The sequence below is a fragment of the Mobula birostris genome, chromosome 22, assembly GCF_030028105.1.
Source record: "Mobula birostris isolate sMobBir1 chromosome 22, sMobBir1.hap1, whole genome shotgun sequence".
Lineage (NCBI taxonomy): Eukaryota > Metazoa > Chordata > Chondrichthyes > Myliobatiformes > Myliobatidae > Mobula > Mobula birostris.
In genome coordinates, this window is record NC_092391.1 from 28,927,108 (window position 1) to 28,941,538 (window position 14,431).

General features: G+C 43.2%; 1 protein-coding gene across 3 annotated transcripts in view; it reads right to left on the reverse strand.

Moving 5' to 3' along the window:
* The window catches only part of adamtsl2 (ADAMTS-like 2), an 87,366-nt gene that overhangs the window by 10,225 nt on the left and 62,710 nt on the right, over window positions 1–14,431 (reverse strand). For all 3 annotated transcript variants that reach the window (XM_072240498.1, XM_072240499.1, XM_072240497.1), the window contains 2 exons: window positions 9,220–9,375; window positions 4,864–5,034 (listed from right to left, as the gene is read on the reverse strand). In XM_072240498.1, coding sequence (XP_072096599.1) covers window positions 4,864–5,034; window positions 9,220–9,375 — 327 coding nt within the window. The remainder of the gene's footprint in view (window positions 1–4,863; window positions 5,035–9,219; window positions 9,376–14,431) is intronic.

A 14,431-nucleotide genomic window follows, 5' to 3' on the forward strand; every position in this document is an offset into this window, starting at 1 on the left:
GCAATGATCATAGAATTGCTTCAATAATTTTCCAGACTGACTCCAGCTCAGGACACCAAAAAAGAACCATCAATTTATCGTTTTCATTGTGATTTCTAGCACAGTTCAACTGAGCTAAAGAATCAGTTGTACAGTGCTGAAATGGGCCTTATAGTTCTCAATGTTCATGCTGACCTTTATCCCCCCATTATACTAATCCTGTTTGCTTGTATTAGGTCTGTACCCTTTTATGGGCAGAGGCTGGAGGGGTGGTAGGTGAGGACAAGAGGAACCCTATCCCTGGTAGGGTACATGAGGATGGGGTGAGAGCAGACATACGTGAAATGGAAGAGATGCGGTTAAGGGCAGCATTGATGGTGGAGGAAGGGAGGCCCCTTTCTTTGAAAAAGGAGGACATCCCCTTCATTCTGTAATGAAAAGCCTCATCCTGAGAGCAGATACAGTGGAGACAGAAGAATTGAGAGAAGGGGGGATGGCATTTTTACAAGTAAGAAGGTGGGAAGAGGTATAGTCCGGGTAGCTGTGAGAGTCAGTGGGTTTATACTAGACATCAGTGAATAAGCTGTCTCTGGAAATAGAGACAGTGAGATCGAGAAAGGGGAGGGAGGTGTCAGGAATGGACCAGGTAAATCTGAGGGCAGGATGGAAGTTGGAGACAAAGTGGAGGAAGTTGACGAGTTCAACATGGGTGCAGGAAGCAGCAACAATGCAATTGTCGATATAGTGTAGGAGAAGTGTGGATGGTCACCAGTGTAGGCTTGGAACATAGACTGTTTCACCAGCTGACAAACAGGCAGGCATAGCTGGGACTCATGAAAGTGCCCATGGCTACATCATTTGTTTGAAGGAAGTGGGAGGAGCCAAAGGAGAATTATTTGGTGCAAGGGCAAGTTCCGCTAGGTGGAGGAGAGTGGTGGTGGAGGGGAAGTGGTTAGGTCTGGTGCTCAGAAAAAAAAATATGGAGATCTCTGAGGCTTTCCAGATGGGGGATGGAGTGTATAGGGACTAGACAACCATAGTAAAAATAAGATGATGGGGGCCAAGGAACCTGAAATCATTGAAAAGATCCAGAGCATATGAAGTGTCACGGATGTAGGTAGGAAGGGACTGAACAAGGGGGGATACAACAGAGTCAAAGTATGCAGATATGAATTCAGTGGGACAGGAACAAGCTGAAACAACGTGTCTACCTGGACAAGCGGGTTTATGGTTCTTGGGTAGGAAGTAGAAATGGGAGGCGCGGGGTGCGGGAACTATGAGGTTGGTGGCGCTGGATGGCAGATCCCCAGAATCAATAAGGTTGGTGATGATGTGGGAGACAATAGCCTGGTGTTTGTTAGTGGGGTCCTGTTTGAGGGGTAAGTAAGAGTAGGTGTCAGAGTTGGTGCTGGGCCTCAGCAAGGTAGAAGTCAGTATACCAGACTACTACAGCATCTCCCTTATCTGCGGGTATGATGGTGAAGTTATAGGGTTCATGTAGAGGGAGTGGAGAGTCGAGCATTCAGAAGGAGTGAGGTTGGAATTGGAGAGAGGAGTGTTGAAGTCTAGACGGTTGATGTTCCATCGGCAGTTGGCAATGAAGAGGTCCAGAGCAGGCAGAAGGCCAGGGTGAGGTGCCCAGGAAGAGGAGGAGGGTTGAAAATGGGAGGGGTCATTGGTGCGGGGTGGAGAGTCTTTGCCAAAGAAACAGGCTTGGAGACGGAGGTGGTGGAAGAAGAGGTCAGTGTCGTGGCAGGTGCCGAACTCACTGAGGTGTGGGCGCAGAGGTACAAAGGTGAGGGCCTTACTGAGAACAGAACGTTCTGCCTCAGAGGCGGGAAGGTGAAAACCTGGCATGGATGAGAGCTGGGATCGGCAGGGGGAAGAGGGTTTGTTGTGTCTGAGGAGAAGGGAGGTTTGGGGTATTCATGGATGGTGGGGTGAGAGGAAGATGGAGTGGGATCTGAGAGACACGGGATTGAAGAGTGGTGGTGGGGGAAGGAGAGATGGGGGTTCCAGCGGCAGCACGTGAAGACCCTCCCTGGAGATCAAGGCTGGAGTCAGAGGTGGAGGTTGTGCAATTGGCACTTTGGAGGTGTCCGAGATCATTGGAACCTGCCTTGATGGCGGTGGAGTCTGGATTTAGAATCTACTCTGGATCGTTAGAGCCGTTGAGGTCAGCAGCAAGGATCAAGGTCTGGAGATGTCTGCGCCTGCCAGCATTGGAGTCAGCAGGTTCTGTGCTTGCTAGACAGGATGATCCTTACAGGACGTGAGAAAGTCAAAGAACCTGTGATTGAAAGCATGGATCTGGCGGATGATAAAGTAGCGCAAGGTCCATTATAGTTGGTGGAGAGAGAATCCCAGAGTTGTGGAAGCGACTGGGATAGGGACACCAGTCAATAGAATGAGAGTACCTGGGGTCCTCAGAGGGTCAAAATTGAGAAGCTTGAAAACGAATCTGGAAACCGTGTGGTACATGCCGGTGGTGAAGACATGTTCCCAGAAAGGATACATGGCTGTAGTAAGGGGTCTAGGTAAGCACGTGGTGGAAGAGACGGACAGCAGCAGGGTTCACAGAGGGGGAGCAGTGAGAGAGGGTTTCAATGAACTCCCGAAGGGAAAATTTAAACTTCTTCAGGGCAGGCATCCCTGGAAGTAATCCAAAATCACAAACAAGAGAATATCTGCAGATTCTGGAAATCTGAGCAACACACACAAAATGCTGGAGGAACTCAGCAGGCCACGCTACATCTGTGGAAAAGAGTACAGTTGACATTTTGGGCCGAAACCCTTCAGCAGGACTGGAGAAAAAAAAAGCTGAGTAGATTTAAGAGGTGTGAGGAGAGGAGAAAGAAACAAGGTGGTAGATGAAACCTGAAGGGGGAGGGATGAAGTAAAGAGCTGGGAAGATGATTGGTGAAAGAGACAGAAGACCATGGAAGAAAGAAAAGGGGAGAGAAGCACTGGAGTTAGGTGATGAGCAGGCAAGGAGATAAGGTGAGAGGGAAGGGGGGGGTGGGAAATGGTGAAAGGGGTGGGGGGCATTACAGGAAGTTTGAGAAGTTGATGTTCATGCCATCAGGCTGGAGGCTACCCAAACAGAATACAAGGTGTTATTCATCCAACCTAAGTGTGGCATCATCACGACAGTGGAGGAGGCCATGGCTGGACATATTGGAATGGGTATGGGAAGTGGAATTAAAATGGATGGCCACCGTGAGATCCTGCTTTTTCTGGTAGGTGCTTGGAGAAGTGGTGTCCCAATCCTGATGCTCCTCCTCCCTTTTCTTTTTTCCATGGTCTTCTGTCTCTTTTGCCATCAACTGCCCAGTTCTTTACTTCATCCCTCCCCCTCCCAGTTTCATCTACCACCTTGTGTTTCTCTCTCTCTCCCCCCCATCTTTAAATCTACTCCTCAGCTTTTTTTCTCCAGTTGTGCCAAAAGGTATTGGCTGAAACATTGAAGGTACTCATTGCCATAGATGCTGCCTGGCCTGCTGAGTTCCTCCAGCATTTTGTGTGCGTTGCTCAGATTTCCAGCATCTACAGATTTTCTCTTGCTTGTGATTGAATTTGTAGAATTCTCTGCCCAGAGAAGCAATAGAGGTCAACTTATTAAATATACTTAAGACACAGATTTTTGCATAACAGGGGAATTAATGGTTATGGGGAAAAGGTGGAGCTGAGTCCACGGCTATATCAGCCATTATCTTATTGAATGGTGGAGCAAGGTTTGATGGCTTTCTCCTGCTCCTATTTCTTTAATTCTTATGTAAAAAGATTCTGACTATATACCCTATGTACACCTCTTATAATTTTATATATTTCTTTCTGGTCCTGCTCATCCTCCTTCACTCCTGAAAAATAAAATAACCATCATCTCCCCATATCTAAAGTCTGCCAATTCAAGCAACGTTTTGGTGAAACTTTTCTCCAGCAAAGCCACATCCTTCCTACATCTCAAAGGTTATTTCAGTGGATATAAAGCACTATAGCATTTACAGAAGTAGTGAAAGACCCTTTACTACGGCATTTGGATACCCATTACAATTCTTCACAATAGACACAAATGGCAATTTAATGGTTCCGAAAGAAATTACTATTGCACTCAAATAACATCTTTTTACAAGAAAGCAAAAGATTCGCTCGAAGTGAAAACCTGTTGTGAATTTATTTAATGATTGTAATTAGTGCATATTAAAACAATGTTTCATTAAAATAATTTATTCAATAATTTAACATTTCACATGTGGTCTATTGTCCTCTCCTTATCAGACTCCTTCTTCAGCCCTTTTATCTCTTCCACCTATCACTTTCTAACTTCTCACATCACTCCTTTTCATACCCCTCCCCTACCCACCTCCTTGCCCCTGTAACCTGGTTAGAGCACAGTTCTTGGCATGACCTCAAAATAAAGTACTAGTACATTTCTAAGTCCCAAATAGTGCAACAGTGCCTCAACTTCAGGTTAACAGTGAATTCCCAGCAACCAAGGTGGTCATTGGCTGTTGTTGAGCCTTTCAAATACACCTATTAGCTTGGACATCATTGATAAGAAATTGTTTACCAATGCTGCAATATGTCTGGAATTGGAACCCAGCAGTTAGTGACTGCATCTCTAGAATGAAGGCTAACTATTTCAGAGTCAGTTTTAACCTCAATCACCCAATTTATATTTCATGAATTCAACAACAGTACACAACCAAACCCTCTAATAACAATACCAACATATACAGTAATTCTACTAACTTGGTATCATGAAAATACACAGTAGAAAAAAATTGAAAATCATAGAAATTTAAATAAGAGACTTGTTTACACATGTTAAACAGAATGATAGCTTACACATAGAAAGGTAATGCAAACTATTTTTAAACTCACCCGTTCCCAATCCTGGGCCAGCCAATGCGGAGAGCAATCTTTGGCTCCACAGGGATGTATTGCATGTGGTTTTAACTGAGGGCTGCACTGAGATTCAGGCATGACTCTGCCTTCTGTGTTTCTGCAGTACACATGTCTTATCATTCTTCCCTGCCCACAAGGACCAGAGCACTGAATACATAGGAAAGAAATGATCAAAGCAACATCAATATACAGACTTCAAATGCCAAGTATGACTTCAAACTTGCACTTGAGAGCTAAACTGCACTGTTATAATTTCACAGGTAAGTACAGGTAATAAATCATAGCCTGTATTGTTAACATTAAAGTATCCTAAAGAATTTCATAATGTTAAATTGGCAAATAGACTGAAAAGCACGGTGGAACAGATACTGAAGCCACAAATTAAAGATCAGTTAAAAAGGCTAGCCAAAAAATTGGACGTGTTTACTTCAGAGCTGTGTGTCTCAGTAGTCATCCCAGAGTGGAACATGATTTCAGACACAGAATTGGACCATCCAAAAAGTTTGATCATAAACACAAGAGATTCTGCAGATGCTGTAAATCTTGAGCAACAGACAAAATGCTGGAGGAGCACAGCAATTCAGGCAGCATCTGTGGAGGGAACAAACAGGCGATGATTTGAAACAAAACACTTCATTATTATTGCCAGAATAAAAATGGAGGGGAGGAGATGAAGGGTCCTGTGTCCTGATAATGGGTCTTAGTACGAAATGCCAACTGTTTATTCCCCTCCATAGATGCTGCCTGAGTTGCTGAGATCCTACAACACTGTATGTTGGTATAGAAAATTGATCAACAACCTTTGTGCAAAACTTCCACATCAAATGATTTCATCCACCATGTTGTTACCTTTTTGGATATCTTACCAGCAAAATCTGTTCACTTTGTCTTTGATTCTCCAGGAGCAAACGTGCTTTCATAGTTTTAGACTGGGATCCTGCACAGTTGACTCCCATTACTTAAAGAATCTGCTGATAAAAGACTAAATACCCATTGCCTCACCACTGCTAACCCCAACCTGGATCAGTACAGGTTCTGATAGAAGAAAGGGATAGAAGCAGGAATAAGTTATTTGGCCTCATGTGCCTGCTCCACCATTCAATAAGAACTGAATGATTGAGAACAGATTTAATGTGCTGAAGGGTTGTTTCTGCACAGTGTCATTTTATAACCTGAAGTTCAGAGCAAAAACCCCAGAACCATAATTGTTGGGGAAATGTTTAACACCCTACCTGTACCTTTTAGGATATACAATTCTTAGATCTGAAAACCAGAGAAGTTAATCCTGCCACATTTTAGGGGAATTAATTTAATGGGAAAAAAATAATATACTAAACAAGGTGTCTTTGTCCCTTCTCATAATCAACATTTCCCCTTAACTAATTTTCTAAACATTTCAAATGAGAAACATAGGAACATCGAAAACCTACAGCATAATACAGGCCTTTTGGCCCACAAAGATGTGCCGAACATGTCCTTACCCTACAACTAACTAGGCCTACCCATAGCCCTCTATTTTTCTAAGCTCCATGTACCCATCCAGGAGTCTCTTAAAAGACCCTATCGTTTCCGCCTCCACCACCGCCACCCCATTCCATGCACTCACCACTCTCTGCGTAAAAAACTTACCCCTGACATCTCCTCTGTACCTGCTTCCAAGCACCTTAAAACCATGTCCTCTCATGTTAGCCATTTCAGCCTGGGAAAAAGCTTCTAACTATCCACAAGATCAATGCCTCTCATTATCTCGTACACCTTGATCATGTCGCCTCTCATCCTCCGTCACTCGAAGGAGAAAAGGCTGAGTTCATACAACCTGTTCTCATAAGGCATGTTCCTCAATCCAGGCAACATCCTTGTAAATCTCCTCTGCACCCTTTCTATGGTTTCCACGTCCTTCCTGTAGTGAGGCGACCAGAATTGAGCACAGTACTCCAAGTGGGGTCTGACCAGGGTCCTACATAGCTGCAACATTACCTCTCGGCTCTTAAACTCAATCCCACGGTTGATGAAGGCCAATGCACCATACGCCTCCTTAACTACAGAGTCAACCCGAGTAGCAGCTTTGAGTGTCCTATGGACTCGGACCCCAAGATTCCTCTGATCCTCCACACTGCCAAGAGTCTTACCATTAATGCTATATTCTGCTATCATATTTGACCTACCAAAATGAACTACCTCACACTTATCTGGGTTGAACTCCATCTGCCACTTCTCAGCCCAGTTTGGCATCCTATCAATGTCCCGATGTAACCTCTGCCAGCCCTCTACACTATCCACAACACCCACAACCTTTGTGTAATCAGCAAATTTACTAACCCATCCCTCCACTTCCTCATCCAGGTCATTTATAAAAATCATGAAGAGTAGGGGTCCCAGAACAGATCCCTGAGGCACACCACTGGTGACTGACCTCCATGCAGAATATGACCTGTCTACAACCACACAATCTTCTGTGGGCAAGCCAGTTCTGGATCCACAAAGCAATGTCCCCTTGGATCCCATGCCTCCTTACTTCTTACATTCTCAATAAGCCTTGCATGGGGTACCTTGTCAAATGCCTTGCTGAATTCCATATACACTACATTTACCGTTCTACCATCATCAATGTGTTTAGTCACATCCTCAAAAAATTGAATCAGGCTTGTAAGGCACGACCTGCCTTTGACAAAGCCATGCTGACTATTCCTAATCATATTATGCCTCTCCAAATGTTCATAAATCCTGCCTCTCAGGATCTTCTCCATCAACTTACCAACCACTGAAGTAAGACTCACTAGTCTATAATTTTCTGGGCTATCTCTATTCCCTTTCTTGAATAATGGAACAATATCCGCAACCCTCCAATCCTCGGGAACCTCTCCCGTCCTCATTGATGATGCAAAGGTCATCGCCAGAGGCTCAGCAATCTCTCTCGCTTCCCACAGTAGCCTGGGGTAAATCCCGTCTGGTCCCGGTGACTTATTCAACGATGCTTTCCAAAAGCTCCAGCACATCCTCTTCCTTAATATCTACATGCTCATGCTTTTCAGTCATCCCTACAATCTGTAAGTCATCCCTACAATCACCAAGATCCTTTTCCATAGTGAATACTGAAGCAAAGTATTCACTAAGTACCTCTGCTATCTCCTCAGGTTCCATACACACTTTTCCACTGTCACACTTGATTGGTCCTATTCTCTTGGGTCTTATCCTCCTGCTCTTCACATAACCCTCAAAAGTGCATGTGAAAGAACAGATGGTACTATTTTGAAGAAGAGCAGAGAATTATATCTATCATTCTTGTTAAAAATGTGTCCTTCAAAATCAGAGGCTCTTTCTTCATTATCACATTGCTGTTTGTGGGAGCTTGCAGTGTGCAAATTTGTTTATTTTATGAATTGTCACTACATCTCAAAAGTACTTCAGTGGATATAAAGTACTATGGCATTTACAGAGGTTGTGAAAGACCCTCTATCTCTTCTGGATATCCATTACAATTCTTCACAACAGCTGTAAATAGCAATTTAATGTTTCAGAAAGAAATTGCTATTGCACTCAAATTATAAGAAAGCAAAAGGATCACTTGAAATGAAAACCTATTGTGAACTTATTTAAGAATTAAAATAGATTGTTTTAATGCACACCTGTTACAATGTTGCATTAAAATAATTTATTCAATAATTTAACATTTCACACCTGGTCTATTGTCCTCTCCTTCTTCAGTCCTTTTAACTCTTCCACCTATCACTTTCTACTGCTTACATCATTCCCTTTCATACCCCTCCATCACCCACCTACTTTCCTCCTTAACTGGTCTCACATTTCACTTGCCAGCTTGTGCTCTGGCTCCTCCTTCTCAATTCTGGCTTCTGCTCCACTTCTTTCCAGTCCTGATAAAGGGCCTTGGCCTGAAATGTCAAGTGTTCATTTCCTTCTATGGATGATGCCCGATCTGATTGCAACACATATGTCCTTACAGCAATATTGTTGCCAACATGAATATGATTATTACTTACGTCATCACTGATGGATGAAATGGCTAGCATCTTGAAGGTACACTAAATGGACTACTTTTTTGTTGCCAACAGAATATCAGATGGATTCAATGAGCTGGAGTTCCAGAAAAAAATAAGTTATTTGTATTTCCTGCTTGTAAACTGATCAGTTCTCCTGGTTAAGTGGTCAGAACAGTTATTTCTTCTCCTGTTACAACCTGTACTCTTCATTTCTGCAGTTGGAAATATCTTTTATGTATCAAGATAAAATAAAGGAGCCCAAAAGTAAAAGTCGAAATTCTGCTGGATATAAAGTATAATCTACAGATCAAACCTGTTATGGAGTTGGACTTACTGGGCCCCAATCTGAAACAGTCCACTGTCGATCACAAGGGGGTCCAACACATTCTTTCTGTGCTGGTGGCTTTGTTTTTTCATCACACAACCATTCTTCATTTGAACATCTCACTTCTCTGGTCACAGCAATCCGTTCTGCACACTTTGCTGTACACTGAGAAAGAAAATACACTAGTTGTTTTAACCACAGTTTAGATATTTAATCGTTTCTTGCAACTGCTTTTCTATCTTGAGCTGTAACATCAAAAAGTAAAGGACTAAGTTGAAGCATCGATCCATTTTCTCTGTCAGAAAGTACTTTTTTTGCCATAGGAATGGGGAATCATCTCTCTACATTTGCCAGAGTCCAGGACCATAAACACCTTTGGCTGAAGGGAGGTTTCCTAGCTGAGTAATTAGGAATATAATAAGAATATTTTAGATTATTTTGCTATTTTCCGTTAAATATGTATGATATGCTGTCAAAAGAAAAATGCAGATATCTTACTCTCTACTTATAACAGCACATTAGCAAAAGTCACGGCTGATGAAAATGTCTCTACAATCTTTGGCATAAATAATGGAATCAGAGCAAGGACATGGATTCATACCATTACTGTTCAGTAATCTACGCTCAATGATGTCATCTTCCAAAATGACAACCTTACTATTCCAATTCAGTTTTGCACAAAGTACATTTTTGATTATCAGTAATGAAACTCAAAAACTGCAGAGCCCAGCTGTCTAAGACATCTTTTTAGACATATGAAGATATACAAAAAAACTATACTTTTTTTTGCAGGAGCTGTGCTATGGGGACATATTAACCACCAGTCTGAAGGAAACAGAAGGTTTCAGTTTGAATTTCAAGACTAATGATCATAATCAGTAATTAGTTGACAAGTTTGTACTCAAGGAAGTGTCCTTCATCACATTGTTATTTTGCTCTTTCAAAGATCAAAAGTTCAAAGTCAAAATAAATTTATTATCGAAGTACATATATGTCACCATATATAGAGCCCTGAGATTAATTTTCTTGTGGGCATTCACAGTAAACGCAAAGAAACACCATAGAGTCAACGAAAAAGCACACAAGACAAACAGCCAATATACAAAAGGCAACAAGCTATGCAAATACAAAATAAAAATAAATAAACATTGAGAGTATGAGATTAAGAATCCTAGAAAATGAGTCCATAGATTGTGGCAGCAGTTCAGTGCTGGGATGAATGAAACTTAATTAAGTTATCCCCTCTAGTTCAAGAGCCTGATGGCTGAAGGGTAATAACTGTTCCTGAACCTCCTTTCTGATGGCAGCAGTGAGAAGAGAGCATAACCTTTTATGTGCGCATGCGCCAGTCGTGCATGCAGCCTGTTACAGCCATTCCGATCAGTATTCTTACTTTTTTCTTCTAACTTTTTAACTTACGTTTTCTTTTTTCCCCCATGGTAACACATCAAAGCTGCACCCTCTCTAACATGCTGGTAGAGAGTGTTTTATTTGGGTTTTTAGCGCTGGAAATAGTTACATCCCGACATGTCTCATTAGCAGGACAGAAGCATGGTCGCATTGTTTATTCCAGGGACCAGCTGCTTGAGCTTATGCCAGCCGGTTTAGCAAGCAGTGCAGCGGACACCCCTGCTGAAATCTGAAGGAAAACACACAGAGGATGCAGAGGGGGATCACAAAGGCGAGGAAAGAGGACTGGGTCAAGACAACACAGACTTTTGGAGAAGAGGAGTTCAGTGGGTAATAAAATGGACGAGTTCACGGCGCTAGCCAGGTGTCACAGAACATTTCGGGAGTGCAGTGTTACGTGTTTCACTGGAACGGAGCTGCACGAGGACATACTCGATCAAAACTTTTCCATGGACGACTTCCAGACCGTTCGGGCTGACCGGAAGTGCACTGAGAGTGGTAAGCGTAAAGGAGTTGGGGACTTGCTGTTCTGGTTAACAGATAGTGCCATCTGGGTCATATTACGATCGAGGAATGTGTTTGTAGACCGGATATTGAACTTTTTACTGTTGGACTTCGGCCATATTCCATCAAGATACAACACTGGGCGGTACGGGAGGTCAATCCTGCCTGTGGCCATCGAACTTGCAGCTCCTCCCATGGAGGGTCAGACACCCTGAGCCAATAGACTGGTCCTGGACTTATTTTCCATCTGGCATAGTTTGCATTTTGTTGTTTGATTGTTTATGGTTTTTGTATTGCTATATTTATGCTCTATTCTTGGTTGGTGCGACTGTAATGAAACCCAATTTCCCTCGGGATCAATAAAGTATATCTATCTATCTATGACCTGGATGGTGGGGGTCCTTGATGATGCATCCTTCTTTCCTGTGACACTATTCCTTGTAGATGTGCTCAATAGTGGGGCCAGATTTAACTAAGAAATTAGGGGCATTGCCGTGCTTTTTTTGTAATGGTACTCATGTGCTGGGCCCAGAACAGATCCTCTAAAATGATAACATAGTTATAGTCATACTTTATTGATCCCAGGGGGAAATTGGTTTTCGTTACAGTTGCACCATAAATAATAAATAGTAATAGAACCATAAATAGTTAAATAGTAATATGTAAATTATGCCAGTAAATTATGAAATAAGTCCAGGACCAGCCTACTGGCTCAGGGTGTCTGACCCTCCAAGGGAGGAGTTGTAAAGTTTGATGGCCACAGGCAGGAATGACTTCCTATGATGCCCTGTGCTGCATCTTGGAGCAATGAGTCTCTGGCTGAATGTACTCCTGTGCCCACCCAGTACGTTATGTAGTGGATGGGAGACATTGACCAACACAGCATGCAACTTAGACAGCATCCTCTTTTCAGACACTGCCGTGAGAGTCCAGTTTCATCCCCACAACATCATTGGCCTTACGAATGAGTTTGTTGATTCTGTTGGTGTCTGCTACCCTCAGCCTGCTGCCCCAGCACACAACAGCAAACATGATCGCACTGGCCACCACAGACTCGTAGAACATCCTCAGCATCGTCCGGCGGATGTTAAAAGGACCTCAGTCTCCTCAGGAAATAGAGATGGCTCTGACCCTTCTTGTAGACAGCCTCAGTGTTCTTTGACCAGTCCAGTTTATTGTCAATTCGTATCCCCAGGTATTTGTAATCCTCCACCATGTCCACACTGACCCCCTGGATGGAAACAGGGGTCACCGGTACCTTAGCTCTCCTCAGCTCTACCACCAGCTCCTTAGTCTTTTTCACATTAAGCTGCAGATAATTCTGCTCACACCATGTGACAAAGTTTCCTACCATAGCCCTGTACTCAATCTCATCTCCCTTGCTGATGCATCCAACTATGGCAGAGTCATCCGAAAACTTCTGAAGATGACAAGACTCTGTGCAGTAGTTGAAGTCCGAGGTGTAAATGGTGAAGAGAAAGGGAGACATGACAGTTCCCTGTGGAGCCCCAGTGCTGCTGATCACTCTGTCGGACACATAGTGTTGCAAGCACACATACTGTGGTCTGCCAGTCAGGTAATCAAGAATCCATGATACCAGGGAAGCATCCACCTGCATCGCTGTCAGCTTCTCCCCCAGCAGAGCAGAGCGGATGGTGTTGAACGCACTGGAGAAGTCAAAAAACATGACCCTCACAGTGCTCGCTGGCTTGTCCATATGGGCGTAGACACGGTTTAGCAGGTAGACGATGGCATCCTCAACCCCTAGTCGGGGCTGGTAGGCGAAATGGAGGGGATCTAAGTGTGGCCTGACCATAGGCCGGAGCAGCACCAGAACAAGTCTCTCCAGGGTCTTCATGATGTGGGAGGTCAATGCCACCGGTCTGTAGTCATTGAGGCCGCTGGGGCGCGGCGTCTTCGGCCGAGGAATTTAAAGTTGCTGACTCTCTCCACCTTTGATGCCCATTGAGGACTGGCTCGTGGACTCTGGTTTCCTCCTCCTGTGGTCAATGATCAGCTCCTTAGTCTTGCTGACATTGAATAAGAGGTTGTTGTTGTGGCACCATTCAACCAGATTTTCAATCTCCCTCTTATTTGCCGATTCATCATCACCTTTGATTCAGTCAACAGTCGTGTTGTCAGCAAACTTCAATATGGGTTGCAACTGTGCTTAGCCTCACAGTTATAAATATAAAGCAAGTGTTTTGATAGTGATTGCAGAGGAGATATTGTTGCCACCAGAGCTGACTGAGGTCTGTAAGTGAGGAAATCAAGGATCCAATTGCAGAAGGAGGTATTGAGGCCTAGGTCTTAGAACTTATTGATTAGCTTTGAGGGGATGATAATGTTGAATGCAGAGCTGTAGTAAATGAAGAACATCTTGTGTATGCATATTAAGAGGCTAGATGTTTCAGGGTTGAGTGAAGAACCAATGAAATGGCATCTGCTATTGATCTGTTGTGACGGTAGGTAGATCCAGGCAGGAGTTGATATGTTTCATCACCAAGCTCTCAAAGCTTTTCATCACAGAGGGTGTAAGTGCTACTGGATAATAGTCACTGAGGAAGGCTACCATGTTCTTCTTGGGCACCAGTATAATTGAATCTGGTATAATTAATGCTCACTTTTCCAATGCCAATTACATTTTGGGGTATTTGACCAACTAAACCTGAGATGAAAGTGGAGAACTTTTGATTTCTATAGCCATGTCATACTGCTCTGTGAGCAGCTCTGGATATGTAACAAAATAATTTCTATAAATATCTGCAGCACTTTCCTTATTGGAACTCTCTTGGAATATCTGCAATAAGATGTTCCACATGTAGCTAAATTTAATTTTGACAGCGTTAATCAGTATTTCAGGCTAGAATTGTTTCATCATACTTTAATGGCATTAAAATAACACCGAGTCTACTGCTAACATTGTTTATAACGGTATCAACAGTGTGATTAAGATCATCTCTCATTTTTCTAACTCAAGGGAGCTTTGGTCCAACCTGTTCAATGTTTATATTGCCATTTTTTCATCCCAGGAATCGACCATGTGAATTTTCCCTGCACTAGATCCAATACAAGAATGACTTTCCTTAAACATGTAGATTATGCAGTACTCGTGCTGCAATGTTACCTAAGCTTTTCTAATTTTACACTCTACACCCCTTACAACAAGGGCTAACATTCCACTGGCCTCCCTATTGACTTGCCGCACCTGCACGCCAACTTTTTATGCTGCATGCAGTAGGACCGCCCACAACCTTGTGTTGAAACATTTTGTGGTCTCATTCCACTTAAATAATAATTTGATTTC